The 17,495-nt window shown below is 45.8% G+C and overlaps 1 protein-coding gene across 5 annotated transcripts in view; it reads right to left on the bottom strand.

Moving 5' to 3' along the window:
* The window catches only part of AMBRA1 (autophagy and beclin 1 regulator 1), a 129,768-nt gene extending 112,588 nt beyond the window's left edge, over nucleotides 1–17,180 (bottom strand). For 3 of the 5 annotated variants that reach the window (XM_074148756.1, XM_074148757.1, XM_074148758.1), the window contains exons 1-7: nucleotides 17,046–17,180; nucleotides 16,744–16,802; nucleotides 15,817–16,000; nucleotides 14,726–14,898; nucleotides 12,950–13,016; nucleotides 12,218–12,364; nucleotides 10,905–11,932 (exon numbers count right to left, since the gene is read on the bottom strand). In XM_074148756.1, the coding sequence (XP_074004857.1) occupies nucleotides 10,905–11,932; nucleotides 12,218–12,364; nucleotides 12,950–13,016; nucleotides 14,726–14,898; nucleotides 15,817–16,000; nucleotides 16,744–16,802; nucleotides 17,046–17,180 (1,793 nt within the window). Of the gene's footprint in view, nucleotides 1–10,904; nucleotides 12,365–12,949; nucleotides 13,017–14,725; nucleotides 14,899–15,816; nucleotides 16,001–16,743; nucleotides 16,803–17,045 lie in introns of all 5 variants that reach the window. The other 2 variants (XM_074148754.1, XM_074148755.1) reach the window with 1 other exon arrangement.
* Nucleotides 17,181–17,495: the final 315 nt, after the last annotated feature.

Raw genomic sequence — 17,495 nt, 5'->3', positions numbered from 1 at the left:
AAGAATCCTGTAGAAAACAAGCTGTAAGGATTTCTCAGTCAGAAAACACAGTGTGTCAGGTATTCAGCCAGGACGGGAAGAAGTACATTTAGGAAGGAGAGCAGGGAAAAGAAGCACAATTACACACACAAAAAACAAAAAAAAAAAAAAAAAAAAAAAGAGAACTGTAGGTAGGAGTTCAAACATCAGAAACAATCATTAGGATTTGAGTTCTCCTAATCACAAGGCAGGGAGCAAAGTTTCAAGAACATGGTTAACCCCTTAAAGTTTACCCGCTTCAGTTTATCCAGAAAGTAATACCACATGATGAATTATGCTATTCCTGCACCTCTGCTCTTGCACTAGGAATTTCAACTTCCATTTACCACCTGATGCCACAGGAACTACACAGCACCTTTGGAGCTCATCATAGGGAAGGTCAGTGGTTCTGAGGAAGATAACAGATTTTAAGTGGACCCAAGGTCACACTGTTAATCTATTACTTCACCTGCTGACAAAGGCCATGCATCAGAACTAAAGATGAGCGAGTATTACGCAGAGGTCCTCATCGTACAGCACCCAGGGAATGAATAACGTGTTATTTCACCAGGCCAGAAGCAGCACACATCCGTGATGGACATTAGAAGGGCCAAAAGCAGCTATGGCAGCATTGATTAGTTTGGCAAAAACTCCAACATGAAAAGAACGATGAAAGATCTTGGCACTTTCATTTTGCAGGGGCAAAACTTGAGGGGCAGGGAGAGAAGAAGAAATTTAAATCAGCTCAAGCTACTGCATGTGCTATTTTGCACCACAGCGGCAGTTTTATACCAGCGCTCAGAACGGGGCAGGCACCTCAGCCAAGCTGAAGACAGACATCGCGTTCCTCCACCTAGACCCTTAACAACATGCGATTATATCAGAAATTCAGCTGGAGGGAATCAGTTCCTAGTCACCATGGTTATGATAACAGGCTGGAAAACACGGCCAGAACATAGTCAGCCTCAGACAGCTTTACTCTTCTGAGGGCTTTTCTACCTACCTTCATATGTATAATGTCTGTTTCGAATTCTCCTTGTTCTGGGAGTTCCTAACACCACAGACTGTGTGGACAGCAGAAATCTCTGCTTACCCACGCAGGCAGATCTGCGTCAGTTTCTGGGATAATTACATAGGGCTCCTGCTTCTCCATAGGGAATTGAAGAGGAGGTGTCTTTCCTGAGGGGGCAGAAGCCTTACCGTTATCTCCATAGGCTTCTAAGGCTATGCAAACAGAGGTCCCACCACACATCAATCATTTTCTTTAAAATGCTCTTGTTCAGGCTGGAGTAATGAAGAGAGTCAGGTTAAAAGATGACCAGCCGGGCAGTTCAACCACTTACCCCAGCCCTCCCACTTCAGGAAAATAAGGGAAGGATTTCATACTAATTCATTTCAAGCAGAAAAATGAGTCAGTTTCCTGGCAGATAATGAACCCTGTTTATTCACAGCCTTCAGTTCCAGCAGGTGCTTTCTCAAGAAGAGCAAGGGAGGGGGTCAGTTACATCATCACACAAACAGCCATTTGGTGCAATCAGTTAAATATGTATGTGGAAAATGTTTAAAATGCATGTTAGCTATTCAACAGACCAGAACAGCTCAACTGGAGAAGTCTAGAGTCATCAGTATTTTGGTTACAGTTATATTACTGAGTCAGATCACAGGTCCCTCTCCTCTTGCTCCAAGCCCAGAGAGTAGATGGATGCTGCTCTACTCCAAGTTCTCCAGCCCCGATTCTCTAATAAGGAGCGAATAATTGGATGAGGGCACTTTGTCCCCAGGCACACCACACTGTGTGCAACTATGAAGAGCGTGAAGAATGAGTGCACGCACGCAATATATGTATGTGACTGCACATCTAACGATTAAGGGCTTGTATTAGCATAAAAAAAGAGGCATGCTATACTGCCAACATCTCCAGCTCCTCCCCACACACAAGAGAGCTACACAGAGCTGTTAGTTGAGCGAGCAGGCCTGAAATAGAAGGTCCGAGGGCACCTGCCCATAACTTGTTTCTTGGCAAAAGGAAAATAAAACAAAACTTGGAAATTGTTTTAACATTACTTATCTGAAGCCAGATGTCCTTCAAACCGGGACACCAGACAACAAGCTCTAGGAATCAGAACTAGATAGTTTAAGCACGTCAAAGACCACCATTAATCATAAACGGAGCATCATTCCCCAGACAGAATACCACAAGTACACAAACTCAATGCACGTAAGTAAAAATCGGGAACAGGAGCAACTGTTCCAGGTCAAGTGAGGTTGTGTGGACATGCTGCCCACCCTGCAGCAGTTGGATCAGGAGGCCACAGGGAAGCCATGTGCAGACAGCACAGGAGACAGACAACCTAACAAAGGACAGCTTCCAAGAGAGGGAAGCTATTCGCACTTCTCCCTTGTCTGTGGGAAAGCTGAGAACTGAGATGTTTTATGGTATCCTCAAATAGATACCCGTTTGAAGTCAGCCGTCTTTCAACTTCTAAGCAATCTGTGTTTAGCTAATATCTTTGTTGTAGGGTCATCTCATGCAGGCTTTTCACAAAAGAAGGAAAAAACAAAACCCCAAACCAACCACATAACCCAACTCAAAAACCAAAACAACCCTCCCAACTTTAGATCTCATTACTCCTCAGTAGGAGCAAAAAAGTAAGCCAGTTTGGAAGCATGTACCTCTTCCAACCTCATTAAGACACATCACTGGAATCTAATTTCAACATGTTCCCTTGCTGCCATGCTGCAGCAGATGAACACAAAGCAAAGTCCCAGAACAATCCCATAGACAGACACCTGTAGGGAAACAGGTCTCCATTGCCGGGAGGTTGCAAAGAAACAAAGTTTACCTATTTCTTTTATAGGTGAACTCCTCATTGTTAGGCCTGGACTACCAAAAAAAACCACAGAGGTGGAAGAAGGAGAGTGGTTTGACTAGGAAAACATCATGAAAGTATTTGAGAAAGCAAAGTTATTTCTATACCTGCTTAATTTGCAAGCCAAGCTGCTACAAGAGCAACATGGGGAAGAGAAACTCTTTTCACATGCTGCAGTCATTGCTGTATATTTAAATTCAGGCCAAGAAAAAGAAAAGAAAGCTTAAGCCTTTCTGCAACTTTGGTGAAGACTACACATGCTCAGCTTTCCGAAGTACTCAGGGAAGCTCGGCAGCGGGGAGTGACCTCTATCAGTCACTGCAAGAAAGAAAGCACAAGGCATCATTTTTCCCCCCACCAATGCTCAGTAATGAAGTAAGAGGGCTCCAGCAACCTTACGTTATGCTTAAATTAGGAAACCAGCAAAGGCAGGGAGAAGAACCTTTATGCAAGAAAACAGGCACCTCTTGCACTTGCTCTTCTACGTAACTACCAGTGTATTCAAGAGCTCAAACATCTACCACGGTCAGTAAAACAAAGTCTTTCCTACCCACACAGGGACAGAAGGCTGGGTCTGGGAAAAAAACCACACAGCTGGAAGGGTGAAGCAATAACCTCAGAGCTCACGTAGACATCAACTGACCCCGTAGATATCGTGGCAGCCTCTCCTACAGCTCAGGCTGTGGTTACATTCTCGTGATAAAACTAATTTGTATTTTCCATTTTTAGGAAAGGCCAAACAAAGAATACTTGCCAAGTTTGTCCACAACCTGCACATCTCACCCATCATCACAGCTCATTATCATGTCTAAATGTTCGCGTCACCTTCAGATTATCACTTCACTTTATGGTTGGCACTGATAAATTAAAACAATTTCAAATATAATCATTCATTCCTGTGTGTCCAGGCTAACATTTCCAGAAATCATTGCCCCATCCCACAGTTTTGGCCTTCTCCCATCAAGCTTCTCTTTCCAACCACCAACCTGAACCTCGTCTCTGCTTGCAGACACCTTCATTACTTCTATTTACCCCACTGTTCCTCCCTAACTACTAACTATCACCAGAATTTTCAAGAATTGTAACAAGCATCTTCATAATTATTTCTTACCCAGCCTGAAAACAGCACAGCATAAACTTTTCCAGAACTATCACATTATACATAGGGGCTAAGAGGTTGCCAGAAAAATCTTTCTTTCCATGGCACAGGTAAGGTCTACACACCGTGAGTTAAACAAAACTGAGCTGAGCCCACACTAAAAATGCCAGGACACCAAGCTAGCAAGGTTTCCCCAAGTAATGGGCCTGAATGTAAGGGATGGGGAAAAATTAATATTGGGTAGATTTGGGACAGGCCACATTCTCACTAATGTGTGGTCTGAGCAGCCAGCACTGTACTGCTGCCTCTCGGTGTGCTCGGTGGTGTGCCCTCCTCCTGTTCCAGTCCCCCTTTTCCAGTGAACTCAACACTAGAGATAAATAATTGAATAAGCAAGCCACAACTGCTGTAAGCAGTTCGGAAAAGACATAGTAACAACGCAAGTTTTGTGAAATAAGGAACATAGCAAGATGCAATACACTACTGTATATGTTCTGTCTCCACAAGAAGATGCATTTTGTAGCTTTAGGTAAGACAATTCCCTCCTGCTTTAGTTCCCTCTCCCTAAAAAAAAAAAAAGTAAAAGGAGTAGCAATACCCTCTTCTCTTATTTTGATGGTAAATTTCAGTCACAGAATTGTCTCCTAGTAGGCAACTCTGTACCCATGGCAGGAGGCCAGGAAATGTTCTGGTTGTTTTGTTTTTAAGGCTAGGATATGAGTGACATGCACCTTTTCATTCAGTGCTCTGCACAGCGAGAAAGCTACACCAGAAGCCAATATATGCAGAGATCTGAAGAGTCTGGTCATTTAAATTAAAAGCCAAAAGCAGTACATCAGAAGCTCAGGCTCCAGCAGGAACTCAAGAATAGGCTGTAAAAGCGACTATACTCTTTTCCATTTTACATACAGCACTCACCATTGCTGGGCAGGAATGGGAGCGCTCCTACCCCATCCACCTACTTGTTGACTGGTCCCAGTTTGACCACAAGTCAACACCACATCTACAATTTAGAACTGGAAGAGGCATCTGCTCATGGCTATGAGTAAGCTGTGCCTATTTGCATCAGAAAAAAAACCAACCAAACAAACAAACAAAAAAAAACCCACCACACTCACAGCCTTCTCATGGAAAAGCCTAAAAATTTAGGTAATAGAAAAAAAATAAACACAGCCCCCTGGAAAAGGTGACTGCCCAGACTCCACCCAACACCTGCCAAGGACTCCTCCAAAAAATAAGCCCCCATATTATGGAAGTCTTCTGAGGAAAGATGAGCAACCATTTAAATGCAAACAAAACTTTTGAGAATGCAGACCACAAAGAAAAGTCTGCTCCAGGCCTGGTAGGCAATGAGCAAGAAGTCCAGACAAATTCTGCAAAGGTGGTCTTTTACAGCTCTAACTCGGGGGCATTTGCAGGTCAGAAAGACAAAATACCTGCTTCACTTTGAGATCAACATCTGTCCCTTTCAAAGCTTTACAAAAGCCAGGAGGATAAGCTGCTCCCTTGTTTGCATTCTGTACCAGAGCCATTTCCCCCTATGACCCCCATTCAGGCCTTTCCCCAAACACTGAAGAACTTGCAAATGTACTGTAACTGAGGAGATAGCTGCCATTTAGGAGTGCGGGCAGGTGGTGGTCCTCAAGCTACCTTGCTTTCTTTGTACAAGATCTCAAACTCTCTGGTTCAGGAAGGAGACAAGGAAAGCAAGGAGCAGAAGCAACATTACCCCCTTGTGGCAGCAAAGCAATATGGAAATGAAATAAGTTCTGAGAAATCTAAAAGGGCACAGACTAGGTGTTCCTTTTCCTACCTGTTGTACGTACGGAGAGCTACGTGCTGGCAGCAAAGCCATCAAGACTGAATAAAGATGTGAGCTGGAGTCACTGTCCTACCCAGGCAGGCGAGAACGGTACCACCACTTCCAACACGGTGTTACTTCAAGCCTTCGCATGCCCGACCGGAGCAGGGCACAGAGGTCTGCGTTTGGCTAACGGGTGAAACCACAGGTAGAGCATTTATACCTTCCTAAGGGAAAGGCAACACAACCAAACTCACTCGCAATGTATAGCGCCAATGACTTGACCACATTCATAATTCTATGGTTTTCTCATCTCACCTAGACAGAAATCCTAGATTGCTACGTGCCACGCAATCTTAGCTCAGGAAAGAAGACCGGGTTCGCATTGCGTAGCAAAAATGCAGGCAGAAGGGACCTCAAGCCTCAGACAAGAGCTGGCAAAATGAAAAGACAGGAATTTCACCCTGGACCCTGCTACACGGTTCCAGGGAAGCTAGTCTGCACGTGTCACCTGTGCACACTGCATACAACAGACTAAAACACATCGAAAAGCAATGCCTTTGGTCAGCCGTGCAACCTCAGCAGGTCAATTATTTCCACAGCACTGTGGACTCTGCACTTTTATACGCTCACAAAGAAAATAAAGGAGTTTATACAAGTGTCCCCAGACAATACGAACTCCCCCACCTTGCGTACACTCCTTCCTACCTGTGTGCATGATAAAACCATCACCCAGGACAGTTCAAAAGACATTCCACATCTTCAGATGACTTCAATAGTCTATCCTGTCTGCCAAACTAAATAGGTGAGGCAAGGCAAAAACATTATGCATTCATAAGACACAGGCACATAAATTACACATGCCACAGCCTACAGAATCTGACCTCTGGAATGAGTGCAATGGAGTGGCTAGAGAAGTTTAACATAATTGCCAGACAAAGCTTCTTAATGGAAGAATAAGGATAATAAGCGTTTCCTCATGGAAACACGGGTTTCATGCAAACCCGCCTGCCAATGGGACACAGCTCATCTTTCACTCGCAGTAATTCTTTCAAATCTCTAGTCAAAATAAGACAGGTAAACAATATCAGAATTGCCCCCTTGGTATATTACAAGCAGCTAACTTCTGAATTCATAGAGGATTAGTTTCCATTTGTATATTTTTCTTTTCCCTCTATCTAGGGATTGTTTCACAGGATAAGTAAAGTTTGAAATATGTCAACAGGGACACCGATGGTGCTACTTGCTTCTTGCATCCATTCTAGAAAGGCTGTGGCCTGGGGGGTGCCATGCCAGAATCCAGAGACAACACTAGATTTAAAACCAGATATTTTTTTTTCTTGTGAAATAACACACCAGTTCTGTAGGTATCGCTTGTGTCATATTAAAATAGCCAAAGAGGTGGCATTTGAATACCTGGATCAGATTTATTAGACAGCATTGCACTGTACCTGTCATTAACTGATGAGCTGAAATATATTTCAGTGGAGACCACTGCTAGGATTTTACATATATTTTTTTTTAAAAAAGGTGGCAATAGCTCCTCTCAAACAAGCAGCTGACAAGAAGAATCCTCTTTGATTCCCTCTTCAGCTTTTCATTATCAACCTGAACTGACCCATACAGCAACAGTGGCTTAAAGTACTTACAGGATCTTTTCCCTCTCTAATATCACAGTATTAACACAGCACTTCCACAACACATTTTTTAATTAACAGGAAGTTACAGGAAAATTAAACTAGCTATCACCTGTTGCTCAACTATCTTTCCTTCATCCAGATCTTGCCAATAGCACCAATTTTATGCAGCACATTTCACATGACAACTTCAGGGATTTCTGAGGCTCTTTTCACTTTGATGTTAGGAGTGAGGCAAAGATAGATCCACAGGGAGGGAAAAAAAAAAAAAAACCTCTACATTTGAATTAATGAGATCAGCCTGGAGAACCTCAGAAAAGCTGAAGCTCTGTCTCACCAACTTCTGCTTAAGGTAGACCATAAACCTTCCTCAATTTCATACCTCCCTGATGCAGCTTCAAGCAGCACACACAGCTCAAGGCCCGTGCTGCTTCCAGGCCAAGCTGCATGTGACAGGACTCCTGGACTGCCACGGCTCCCAGTGACACGTTCCTCCTAATCGAGGCACCAGAGCTGTTAGTCAGGAATAGCTTCATTACATGCTTATGAATGCCTTCATGATTAGCCCAAGATAATTAGCCCAGCACCATCAGAATGAGCAGAATTCTCTCCCTGCCCAGCTGACATAGCTGCATCAACAGAACTCAAAGAACAGCCTTCATTAAACTACCTATTGACTTAATTGACTCTCTATGGCAATGTCTTCCCGTCAACCTACTTCTCAGCCAGGCAAGACAAGTCAAGGAACGGATCCTGCCCATGGACAGGGAATGAAAATAATACACAGGCAGTTTCCAGGTGCAATTTTTATCTGAAGTTTTTCAGCCGGCCTTTGAATACAGAGCTCAATTGCCCAATGAGGACATCTAATGGAGAGACAAAGAAGAACAGAACATAAAACAGGTTACAGGCAAGTACATGGATGTCCTCCGACGCTAAGAACTAACCTGAGGTCCATAGGCACAAAATTACATTGATTGAGAGTGTGTACATAGTTAACACTTGTACCCTCAGGCCTGAAGGCTTACCTTCCCTCCTCTATTTCCCCAGCACTTTCAGCATTACAAAGCTTACATCTTATGACCGGTTTCCACCGTTTTTGCGTGCTTCTGCAGCTGCAAAGGTTAATAGACGTTTTGGACTCTCCTATGGAAGAGTGGTTCCAGCACTTCCTATTGCGGGAGCACACCCTAGGTCTGGGATACAAGAAAGCTGGATGTGAGAATGTTCCTTTTATGCAAAAATTAGCTAAGTGGGTGCTTGCTGACTTGCTATTGCTCTGTAAGGAAAAAAATATAACAGCTAATTTGAGAAGGACAGAAAACTACACCCGCAGGATACTGCTATCCCACATGCAGGCTTCCTTTTAAGGGGGAAGATTTCATAAAGCTCCTCACAAGTCCACCCAATGTGTTCAACAGGAAAGAAAATGAAGTTTTACTTCAAGGAAACGGCCATGAGCACATAATACCAGACAGCTCACTGCTTCCAGCTTCCTCACCTCAAGTGCTCTACAGTTACCTTAACTACAGTTAGAAGGGAAGCAGAAGCCCCCGTCATGCCTGTTCTTGAGAAAGGCCTGGTAACAGAAGCAGGAGAACTGGGAAAATAAAAAGAGTCCCTATGAGCTTCTCGGCAACCTCTGCTGAAAGGGTTTCATTAAAGGTTTCATCTTACAGGAATTCCTCTGGAATTAAGCTCACACATTGAACTACACGCTCAAATTAACGTCTCAGCAAAAAGCACCTGTGTGCACAGGCAACCAGCTAGGCTACTAACCCTGCAGAGATGCTACAGCCACCAGCAACCACCACGGACGATGGACCAAATGACCCAGAGATTCAGCCACAGGACTCCAGCTGTCAGGCAGCAACCTGTGCAGCTCCTGCACATCGCAATGGACCGAGTTGTATAATTTAAAAGTGCCCTGAGGCATATAACTCCCACAGGTGACATCTACAGATCCCACCACACCTCATTGTCCAAATATGTACCAACCGCCTGATCAATAAAAATGTTATTTGCCCCTGTTATTTCTGACACTTACCAGAGAACAAGCTACACACTGGAAACGATATGAGCATACACAGCTATTTCAAAAGAAAGATAATGCAAGACTTACTCAAGTGCCATTTTAAAGCTAAATTTGTCAGCTCCTTCTCACCTCTCTGCCCTTTAATAGGGGACTAGTGGATATCTGGTTTAAATTAACTGCAGGTAAGTCCAGGCCCAAGAAAGAAGTAGTTACCACGTAATCAGCTTGAGACTCTCATTATGGCAGGCTATAAAAAAAGAACTGGGGCAAGGATTTAGAAGCAGATGAATAAATTTCATGACCACCACCACTTATTTGCTATGCAACTACAGCAACAAGAAAGGCAGCCACTGTTCCAGCCTGACTATAATCAGCTTATCTGCAGGAAGAAGGAAAGAATTCCCTTTCCTCAGGCACTCCTGTGCACAGAGACTCCTCAGTCAGTTACATCTGCATGCAACCTGGAAAGCTTGCTTTCTTAAAGCACAAAGCATCCATTTCTGAGAAAAAGCAGGACTAGACCTTTCCTCTGACAAGCGCATAAACCATTTGACAGAGGATGGCAAACTGAAACACAGTAGTGAAAGCCTATGCAAAGTAACGTAGCTGAATCGTCCATACAAGCCAGTGGAGACACTTTCACACAAAGCACAGGTCCTTCCTGCTGCAAGTTCCATTTGACTCATTCTGTTTCCTGCAACACATCTGAAGTATTAAAAAAAAAAACAAAACACACCCTTCCAAAAAAGAATCACCTACAGCAGAACCTAAACTTTTCAGTAATCAGCGTGACCCCAGCCAGCTCACCCTAGATTCGGGTCAATGGGAGCCACTTTCAAAACTTACCTCTTTGACAAAGGCAAGCAAACTGCACGGGTTTGACCCAACACTCACAATTAAGGTACGTGCTCAAACCACCAACACAGAGCTTTGACTATTTTTGCCCTATACGGCAACAGCAAGGAAATGACTGTTAACCCTTCCAACGTAACAAGACACAACGCTCAAGAAAGCAATTCTCACTACTCATGCCCAGTTTTCCATGCCTACCCTGGGCAGATTCTCCATGTGCAGTACGTGCGTGGTATGGGACACAAAAGACAGTGTAGCACACTCCGCGTTCCCACCCTTCTGCAGTATCTAGCTCGCCCCAAAGATCTGCTGCCAGAGCCTGTCCTTTTGCCCGTCTGTACCACCGAGCTCCTTTCCCATTGAGAGGTCTGGTGTTTGTTCTTAGAACCTTCAGACACCCTCAGAACCTATGTGCAGCATGACAATGGCAGCTACAAAAGACATCGATGCCACGTCTCTATTTTCATCTACATAAATAGCACGTGACCACACGAGGAAACGTTTTCAACTCTGAAAATACTGAAAAACTCAAGACTAGATGGGAAAGGTTTAAGAAAAAAAACAGAGGAGGAAGGCCAAGCATATATCTTACCTCCTGAGTGAATCCTCCTCTGAGCTTTCCTCAGGCATTTCCTGGTTTAAGGCCTCCTGTGATACATTCCCAGGTCTGCTTGAAGCCGACTGGCTGTAAACTCTTTCCCAGTGCCCCGTCTCCTGGTTAAAGACCACTCCCACGGTCCTCTCCTCCTGCGGGGTGGAAGAGCTGCCCAGCTGCAGCCTGCTAGAGGCAGGAGCTCTGCCCTCGGTTCTCTCTGCAGGCTGCACCTGGCTGGTATTTGGAGGCACAGCCTCAAACGTGCTTTGGACCTGCCCTGGTGTGTAGCTAGGCGTGCTTCTTTCCCAGCGCAGCGTGTCATTGTTAAAGGTCAGCAGGTTATGACAAGCGCGACAGCGGTTCAGGTGACCCCGGGACAAATTGGAATTGTTTTCACTGCTGTGTGGAGTCTGCTGATGGGAGGGACCCGGCCGATCAGGCTCAATGTTGTTGTTGAGCATTTCTTGAGCCTGTTGCGACTGGCTGGGCTCCCCACCAATCCCCTGGTCTAACTCCTGAAGCCGGTCATATTCCAGGAAGAATCGCCTCAAATCACACTGGAGCTCGTTACGGATGCTGGCCGGATTGCTCGGGCCAGCGCTACTACCACTGTCCGCCTCAGCCCCTGGGGCCAGAAAGCCCCTCCCTTCCGTCGCAGAGGTATAGACCGATGCCTGGGAACCTCCCTCCTGCTGCCTCAGCACCGACAGCAAGCTCACGGAGGAGGCACTGGTCCTAGGGGGAGGCATGGCTTCCAGCTCTGACCGAGAGCTCATGTTCAGCACTGTCCTGGACCAGTCAGACCCACCTAAGCCCGAAGCCATCTCTCTCGCAGACTGTTGGTACCGGGACTGGTGGCCTGCCAAGGGCCCGCTGAGGGACCGCCGTGTGGGGCCCAGGCTAAGGTTGCGCAGGGTGTTGCCAGCAGTGCTGCTCTGAACTGTGCTGAAAGCAGAGGGCCTGTTAAGTATCCCCTGCTCCTCCTGCACTACAGACGCCTGCTCTGGGGCTTGGTAAGGCTCTGTCTGCACAGAGGAGAAGGAAGTGCCAGTGGCCCCAGAAGACGTGGAGGGTGCGTTTTCCTGGTGTGGGAAGAGAGAAGAAGGAAGTCTTGCACTAGAGCATCGGCTGCAAAGGCACAACATCCCCAGGTGCTGGCAGCACTCTGCTGTGGGATAGCTGACACGCTCCCGGAGCCTGTTATAGACAGATGCCCTTGTGTTCTCACTGGCTGGAGGCGGAGGTGGTGGTGGTGGCGGTGGTGGAGGGGATGGGGTAGCAGAGTCTTGAACACTGTTTTGCTCTCCCACCTGTATGCCAGAGGAGCGGGAGGACAACATATGCAGGAAGTTGTGGAGGAGGGGCGTGCGCCTCACAGGCTGAGAAGGAAGGATAGCGCGCTGACGATAATGCGGCATCTCTGTGCTGTCCACGGAGATTTCCACTTCCTCATCGCTCTGCGGAAGGAAGCAATCAAAGTTCAGTCACCTCACAGCAAAATCCTGTACCTCCAAATAAACAGCAGAAAGCCAGCTACCACCCCAGACAGATGAAAGGATGCACTAAGTCCCTTTCTAGAGGCATTGACCTGCAGGAAACCAGCTGACTCTCTATTTCAAGGTCCGTTTTATGGATCCAGACAACATCTTCTAACAGCTCAGTGAGCTTTGACAATACTGTTCATACCAACAGAAGCATCAGCACCTAAGGGTCAGCAGCTATGGGGAGCATTGTTAATACCTAGTGCAGCTTCAAATCCAGCAGAATGTCACAACAGAACTGAAAGAGGAAGGCCATAGGGACATCTGTCCCACCACTAATGAGACAGTGAGGGCAAACCAAACGCACTTGGAAGAGCTCTTTAATAGCCCGGAATATAACACAAGAACATTCATGTGACCAATTAAGGCGAGACAGAACTCAGCTTCGAAGGACTTCAGTTTTTCAGAAAAGCACAAGGCTGCTTAGGTACAGACTTGGGTTAATGTATATAGAGCATATTTTAATTAGTCAGTCAATACAGACAGTGACATTCTCCTTACCTGCTGATTAGAAGGGTTAACAATTGCTGTGAGCAAGTAATGTCCCAAGGGATCAAACCGTACCAGCCTGAAACAAAAGCAAGCGCCAGAGTATCAATCATCAGTTCACATTCCACATTGACACAGGAAGCTGGACACAGCAGAGAAGAAAATCCCACATGAAACATTTGCAATGAGGACGTTACTACGTTACCACCATCTTCTTCTGAAGGACATCCTGTTCAGTATATTCTTCAATGAACTGGATGAGGGGACAGTGTACCCTCAGCAAGTTCGCTGATGACACAAAACTGGGAGAGGTGGCTGACACACCAGAAGGCTGTGCTGCCATTCAGCGAGACCTGACAGGCTGCAGAGCTGGGCGGAGAAGAACCTAATGAAGTTCAACAAGGGCAAGTGCAGGATGCTGCACCTGGGGAGGAACAACCCCCCTGCACCAGTACAGGTTGGGCGCTGACCTGCTGGAGAGCAGCTCTGTGGAAAAAGACCTGGGAGTCCTGGTGGACAACAGGATGACCATGAGCCAGCAATGTGCCCTTGTGGCCAAGAAGGCCAAAGGCATCCTGGAGTGCATCAAGAAGACTGTGACAAGCAGGTCAAGGGAGGTCATCCTCCCCTTCTACTCTGCCCTGCTGAGACCCCATCTGGAGTACTGTGTCCAGTTCTGGGCTCCCCAGTTCAAGGACAGGGAACTGCTGGCAAGGGTACAGCAGAGGGCTACGAAGATGATGAAGGGACTAGAACATTTCTCTTATGAGGAAAGGCTAAGAGACATCTTTTTAGTCTGGAGAACAGAAGACTTAGGGGGGATCTGATCAACGCCTATAAATACTTAAAGGGTGGGTGTCACGAGGACAGGGCCGGTCTTATTCAGTGGTGCCCAGTGACAGGACAAGAGGAAATGGGCACAAACATGAACATAAGAAGTTCCACCTAAACCTGAGGAGGAACTTCTTTACCTTGAGTGTGGCAGAGCCCTGGAACAGGCTGCCCAGAGAGGTGGTGGAGTCTCCATCTCTGGAGACATTAAAAACTCGCCTGGACACATTCCTGTGCAACCTGCTCTAGGTGGACCTGCTCTGGCAGGGAGGTTGGGCTGGATGTTCTCCAGAGGTCCCTTCCAAGCTCTATCATTCTGTGATTCTCTGACGTCAAAAAGTTTACATATTAAGAAGAAGAAAGCATACTTGTCCAGCTGAAGACTGCAGCTATTTTGTAGTCCACAGGAACACTATATAGAAGTTAAAAGCTAGAAGCAAGGACTTACTTTATCAATTGAAACAGCCAGGAAATGTGTAGATATATTACAAATTGGAATTTGGTACAAAGGGAGAGATTAGCTTTCCTTGAGTGTTATATCATTGTCTTATTTTAAATTGCTCGAAAAAAGGCATCAAGTTTCCAGCAACGCAGTCTCCTCTATAACCAGAGTAATAGCTCAGCACTCTCTTCCAGCAACTTGTGGGTTCTCTCATCCTTATGGCTAACAAATTTAATTACCAAGCTTACAAATGAACACGGAGTAGATCCTGGGCATTTACTGGGCACACATCAGATTACAAATATGAACCAGCAAGGTGATCTATTATTTCCAATTGTCTCTTTTCCTGTGCACAGAACTGATTTTCTACCAGCTGGGTTAAGGAGCCGCAAGTGACGCTTCTCTCTACTGCCTCAATGCAGAGGGTACAGCATCCCAGAGGAACCCCCCAGCGCCCCCATATCTGACCATTTTTCACATGCAAGTGTTCTCTTCTACCAGAAGCGAGAACTTACCTGACCCGCTCCATTTCACTGGCTGTTTTCACCACTGCAAAAGGCTCCCGACGACTCCAGTCCCAGAAATGTATCTCATTGGCAGTTGCGATCAGCAGGAGCTGAGCCGTAGGATGAAAAGCAAGCGACGCAATGGCGTTGTTGCTATCTGTGAACCAGCTCTCACTTCCACCCTGAGTGAGGAGTCAAGAATCACAAGCAGTTTATCACATAGTTTGAAACCATTAGGTTTCCACGTCGGTGCCATCTCTCAATGTCCTGGGTTTGAGGTAAAACAGAAACAACTTTCTGTTCAGTAATTTTACTTCTTGGCTAAGCCTCTTCTGACTCTGAAATTAACAGCGTATTGTGCAGAAAACTGTTTGTTCTCAGAGTGATGAGACCTGTGTTTATAGTTAATGCCAAGGAATGGTATCTAGAGATGCTCTTGCTTATACTTATTGCTGTAACAACTATGGTCAGCTAATTTCTTTATTTGCCCCTGGTGTCAGCAGCAGGACTCTGCCCAGAGCATGGAAGTGACATGCTTTCTTGGCAACAACAGCAGCTGCTTTCATACAGGGTCATGTGTCATGTCTAGAATATAACACTACCTGCAACAATGACCAGAGGTGTATTTTTGTAGGTAAGTGTGTCGAGCAGCCTGTAAAAACGTTGCATTTCAAGTCACCCGGGTAAGTATATGTGCTTTGTCTCTGTGCCAATCACCAGGCTAGGTAGATCTGGCAGAGCAGCACCTTCTCTAATGAAGAATTCAGATATACCCAGTGAAGTGAAAAAAGGCACATCTTTCACATAAGCTAAACAGGCACCTTGCATGAAGTTCTCCAACATTATCTGTACCACTCTAGTCAAATGAACAGGCAAGGCTAAGGAGCATGACCTACCTGGTGGGATTGAATGAAGAATCTGTCACCTCCTCTCTACACAGAAGAGCATGACTATGATCTGTTCTATGCTTTTAGACACAGATCCCAGCAAAGCTTCCAAACAGCTCTCTTACCAGGCAACATTTGGGAAAGAAACTCAAGATAAAAAAAGGTCCCCACCCGCCAAATCCCAAAGGCAGATATGTTTCAGGAAAGACTTACGTGTAAATCCCAAATTCTAACCTCCCCATCTAGGCATCCTGAAGCAATGAGACCCGGGATGGTGGGGTGGAAGGTGACACACCAGGGAGTGCGACGATGTCCAACCAAGGAATGAACACATTTGCCCGTTTTCACCTCTGTGATGTAGATGTTGTGATTCACGTGTGTTGAAGCCATCAGGGTCCTGGGGATGCAGAAGTTAGGACAAACATTAGCATGAGAAGAGCACAGCAAAACGAGACCGTGGTTAGCTTCATCTCAACAGGGTCTGTTCACAGCTAACCCAGCAGCTCTCCCACACAGAGCCCCACGCTCAAAGGGAAAGAGGCTTCTGTTTCACCAATGGCCACAAAGCTTCCTCTGGCCAGATTTCAGGGTCCATGCAAACATGAGCTCATTCGATCTGCAAGCACAAACTTGACCTTGAAAGTCAGAGTGAACATGCAGCTCAGAAGGAACTCCTGAGTAACAGTCTGGGGCAAGTAAATACTCCCAATTCTCCACACCATCTCAACCACTGTCAAATCAAGTGACACTAAGAGAGATCCCACCTCCATTTCTGTTTCTAATCCACACATCATTCTGCTCTGTGCTTTAGTCCTAGATATCCCAGTGGCTGTGCCACATCACTTGTCATGATGTGCTAAAACACCCTTTACTCCCTCAAGTTTCTTATAAAATCCCACGGTGGCCGCACAGATCCTTTTTCCTTAGAACTATGCATCACTTGGGTACCTCAGAAATTAAACACCAACTACGCTTGAGCTGTGAGATTAGGAAGGTGCACACGTTCCATCCATGCATGTCCGGAACCAGAAGTTTCGCTCAGCTATTCAGGACTGGACAACTCAACGGGCACAAGCCTCCACCACTTTTGTTAAGTGTAAGGAGACTGCTGAAACAGGGAACGAACTAGGAGTTAATTACCTGTCTGGACTAAACGCCAGCAAGAAGGTGGAGCGTGGACTGTCTGGTAACTCAACTTTCTGAAAAAGCCAACAAAGCAGGAAGTGTTGCAAGTGTCATACGATCATATTTTAACTGTAGTTAACTGTGTTAACACACAGACAACAAGGGGAACCCGCTGCAGGAACATGTCTATTATCAAATCACTGCAGGAACTGAACAGAGCCAGAGAGCACATCAAATGTACGATAACAAGACAATTTATTTAAAATCCCTGCCTCCCGTCCCCCACTCCAAGCTCAAGCTCTATCCCACAACCTTACCTTGCCCTCCCATTTCATCCATCGAGTTTTATCCTCCACCAACTCTTGCAAGAGCCGCTGGGCACCCAAGGCTTGGGTACCCCGTTCCCTACCCCACAGGATGCGGACAGCATTCTTCTCCGGTACAACCTTCATGGCTCTCAGCAGCCAACGTTACACCAGCTACTGAGAGGAGACACCTGCAGGTTCCAGATGACAACCACCACCAAGCTACAAATAGGCTATCCGCATTTCAATTCTTTATCTTCATCGAAACCTAGAAAGAGAAGAGAATGATAAGGGAGGCAGCTTTTACCTTGACCACCTGGATGAAATAAGAGCTTTAGATCTCAAAAGACTAGATTTAAAAGAAAAATTTATCCTCTCCCCCAGCTTTTGCTACCATCTGCCATTATCGAGGCCCAATTTTGACACTTCTGCAGCCAAAGATTACTTTGAAAGGTTTCTGAA

Source organism: Numenius arquata, chromosome 6 (assembly GCF_964106895.1).
Source record: "Numenius arquata chromosome 6, bNumArq3.hap1.1, whole genome shotgun sequence".
Classification (NCBI taxonomy): domain Eukaryota; kingdom Metazoa; phylum Chordata; class Aves; order Charadriiformes; family Scolopacidae; genus Numenius; species Numenius arquata.
The sequence above is the reverse complement of the archived record's forward strand: the minus strand, read 5'-3'. Positions and strand labels throughout refer to the sequence as shown.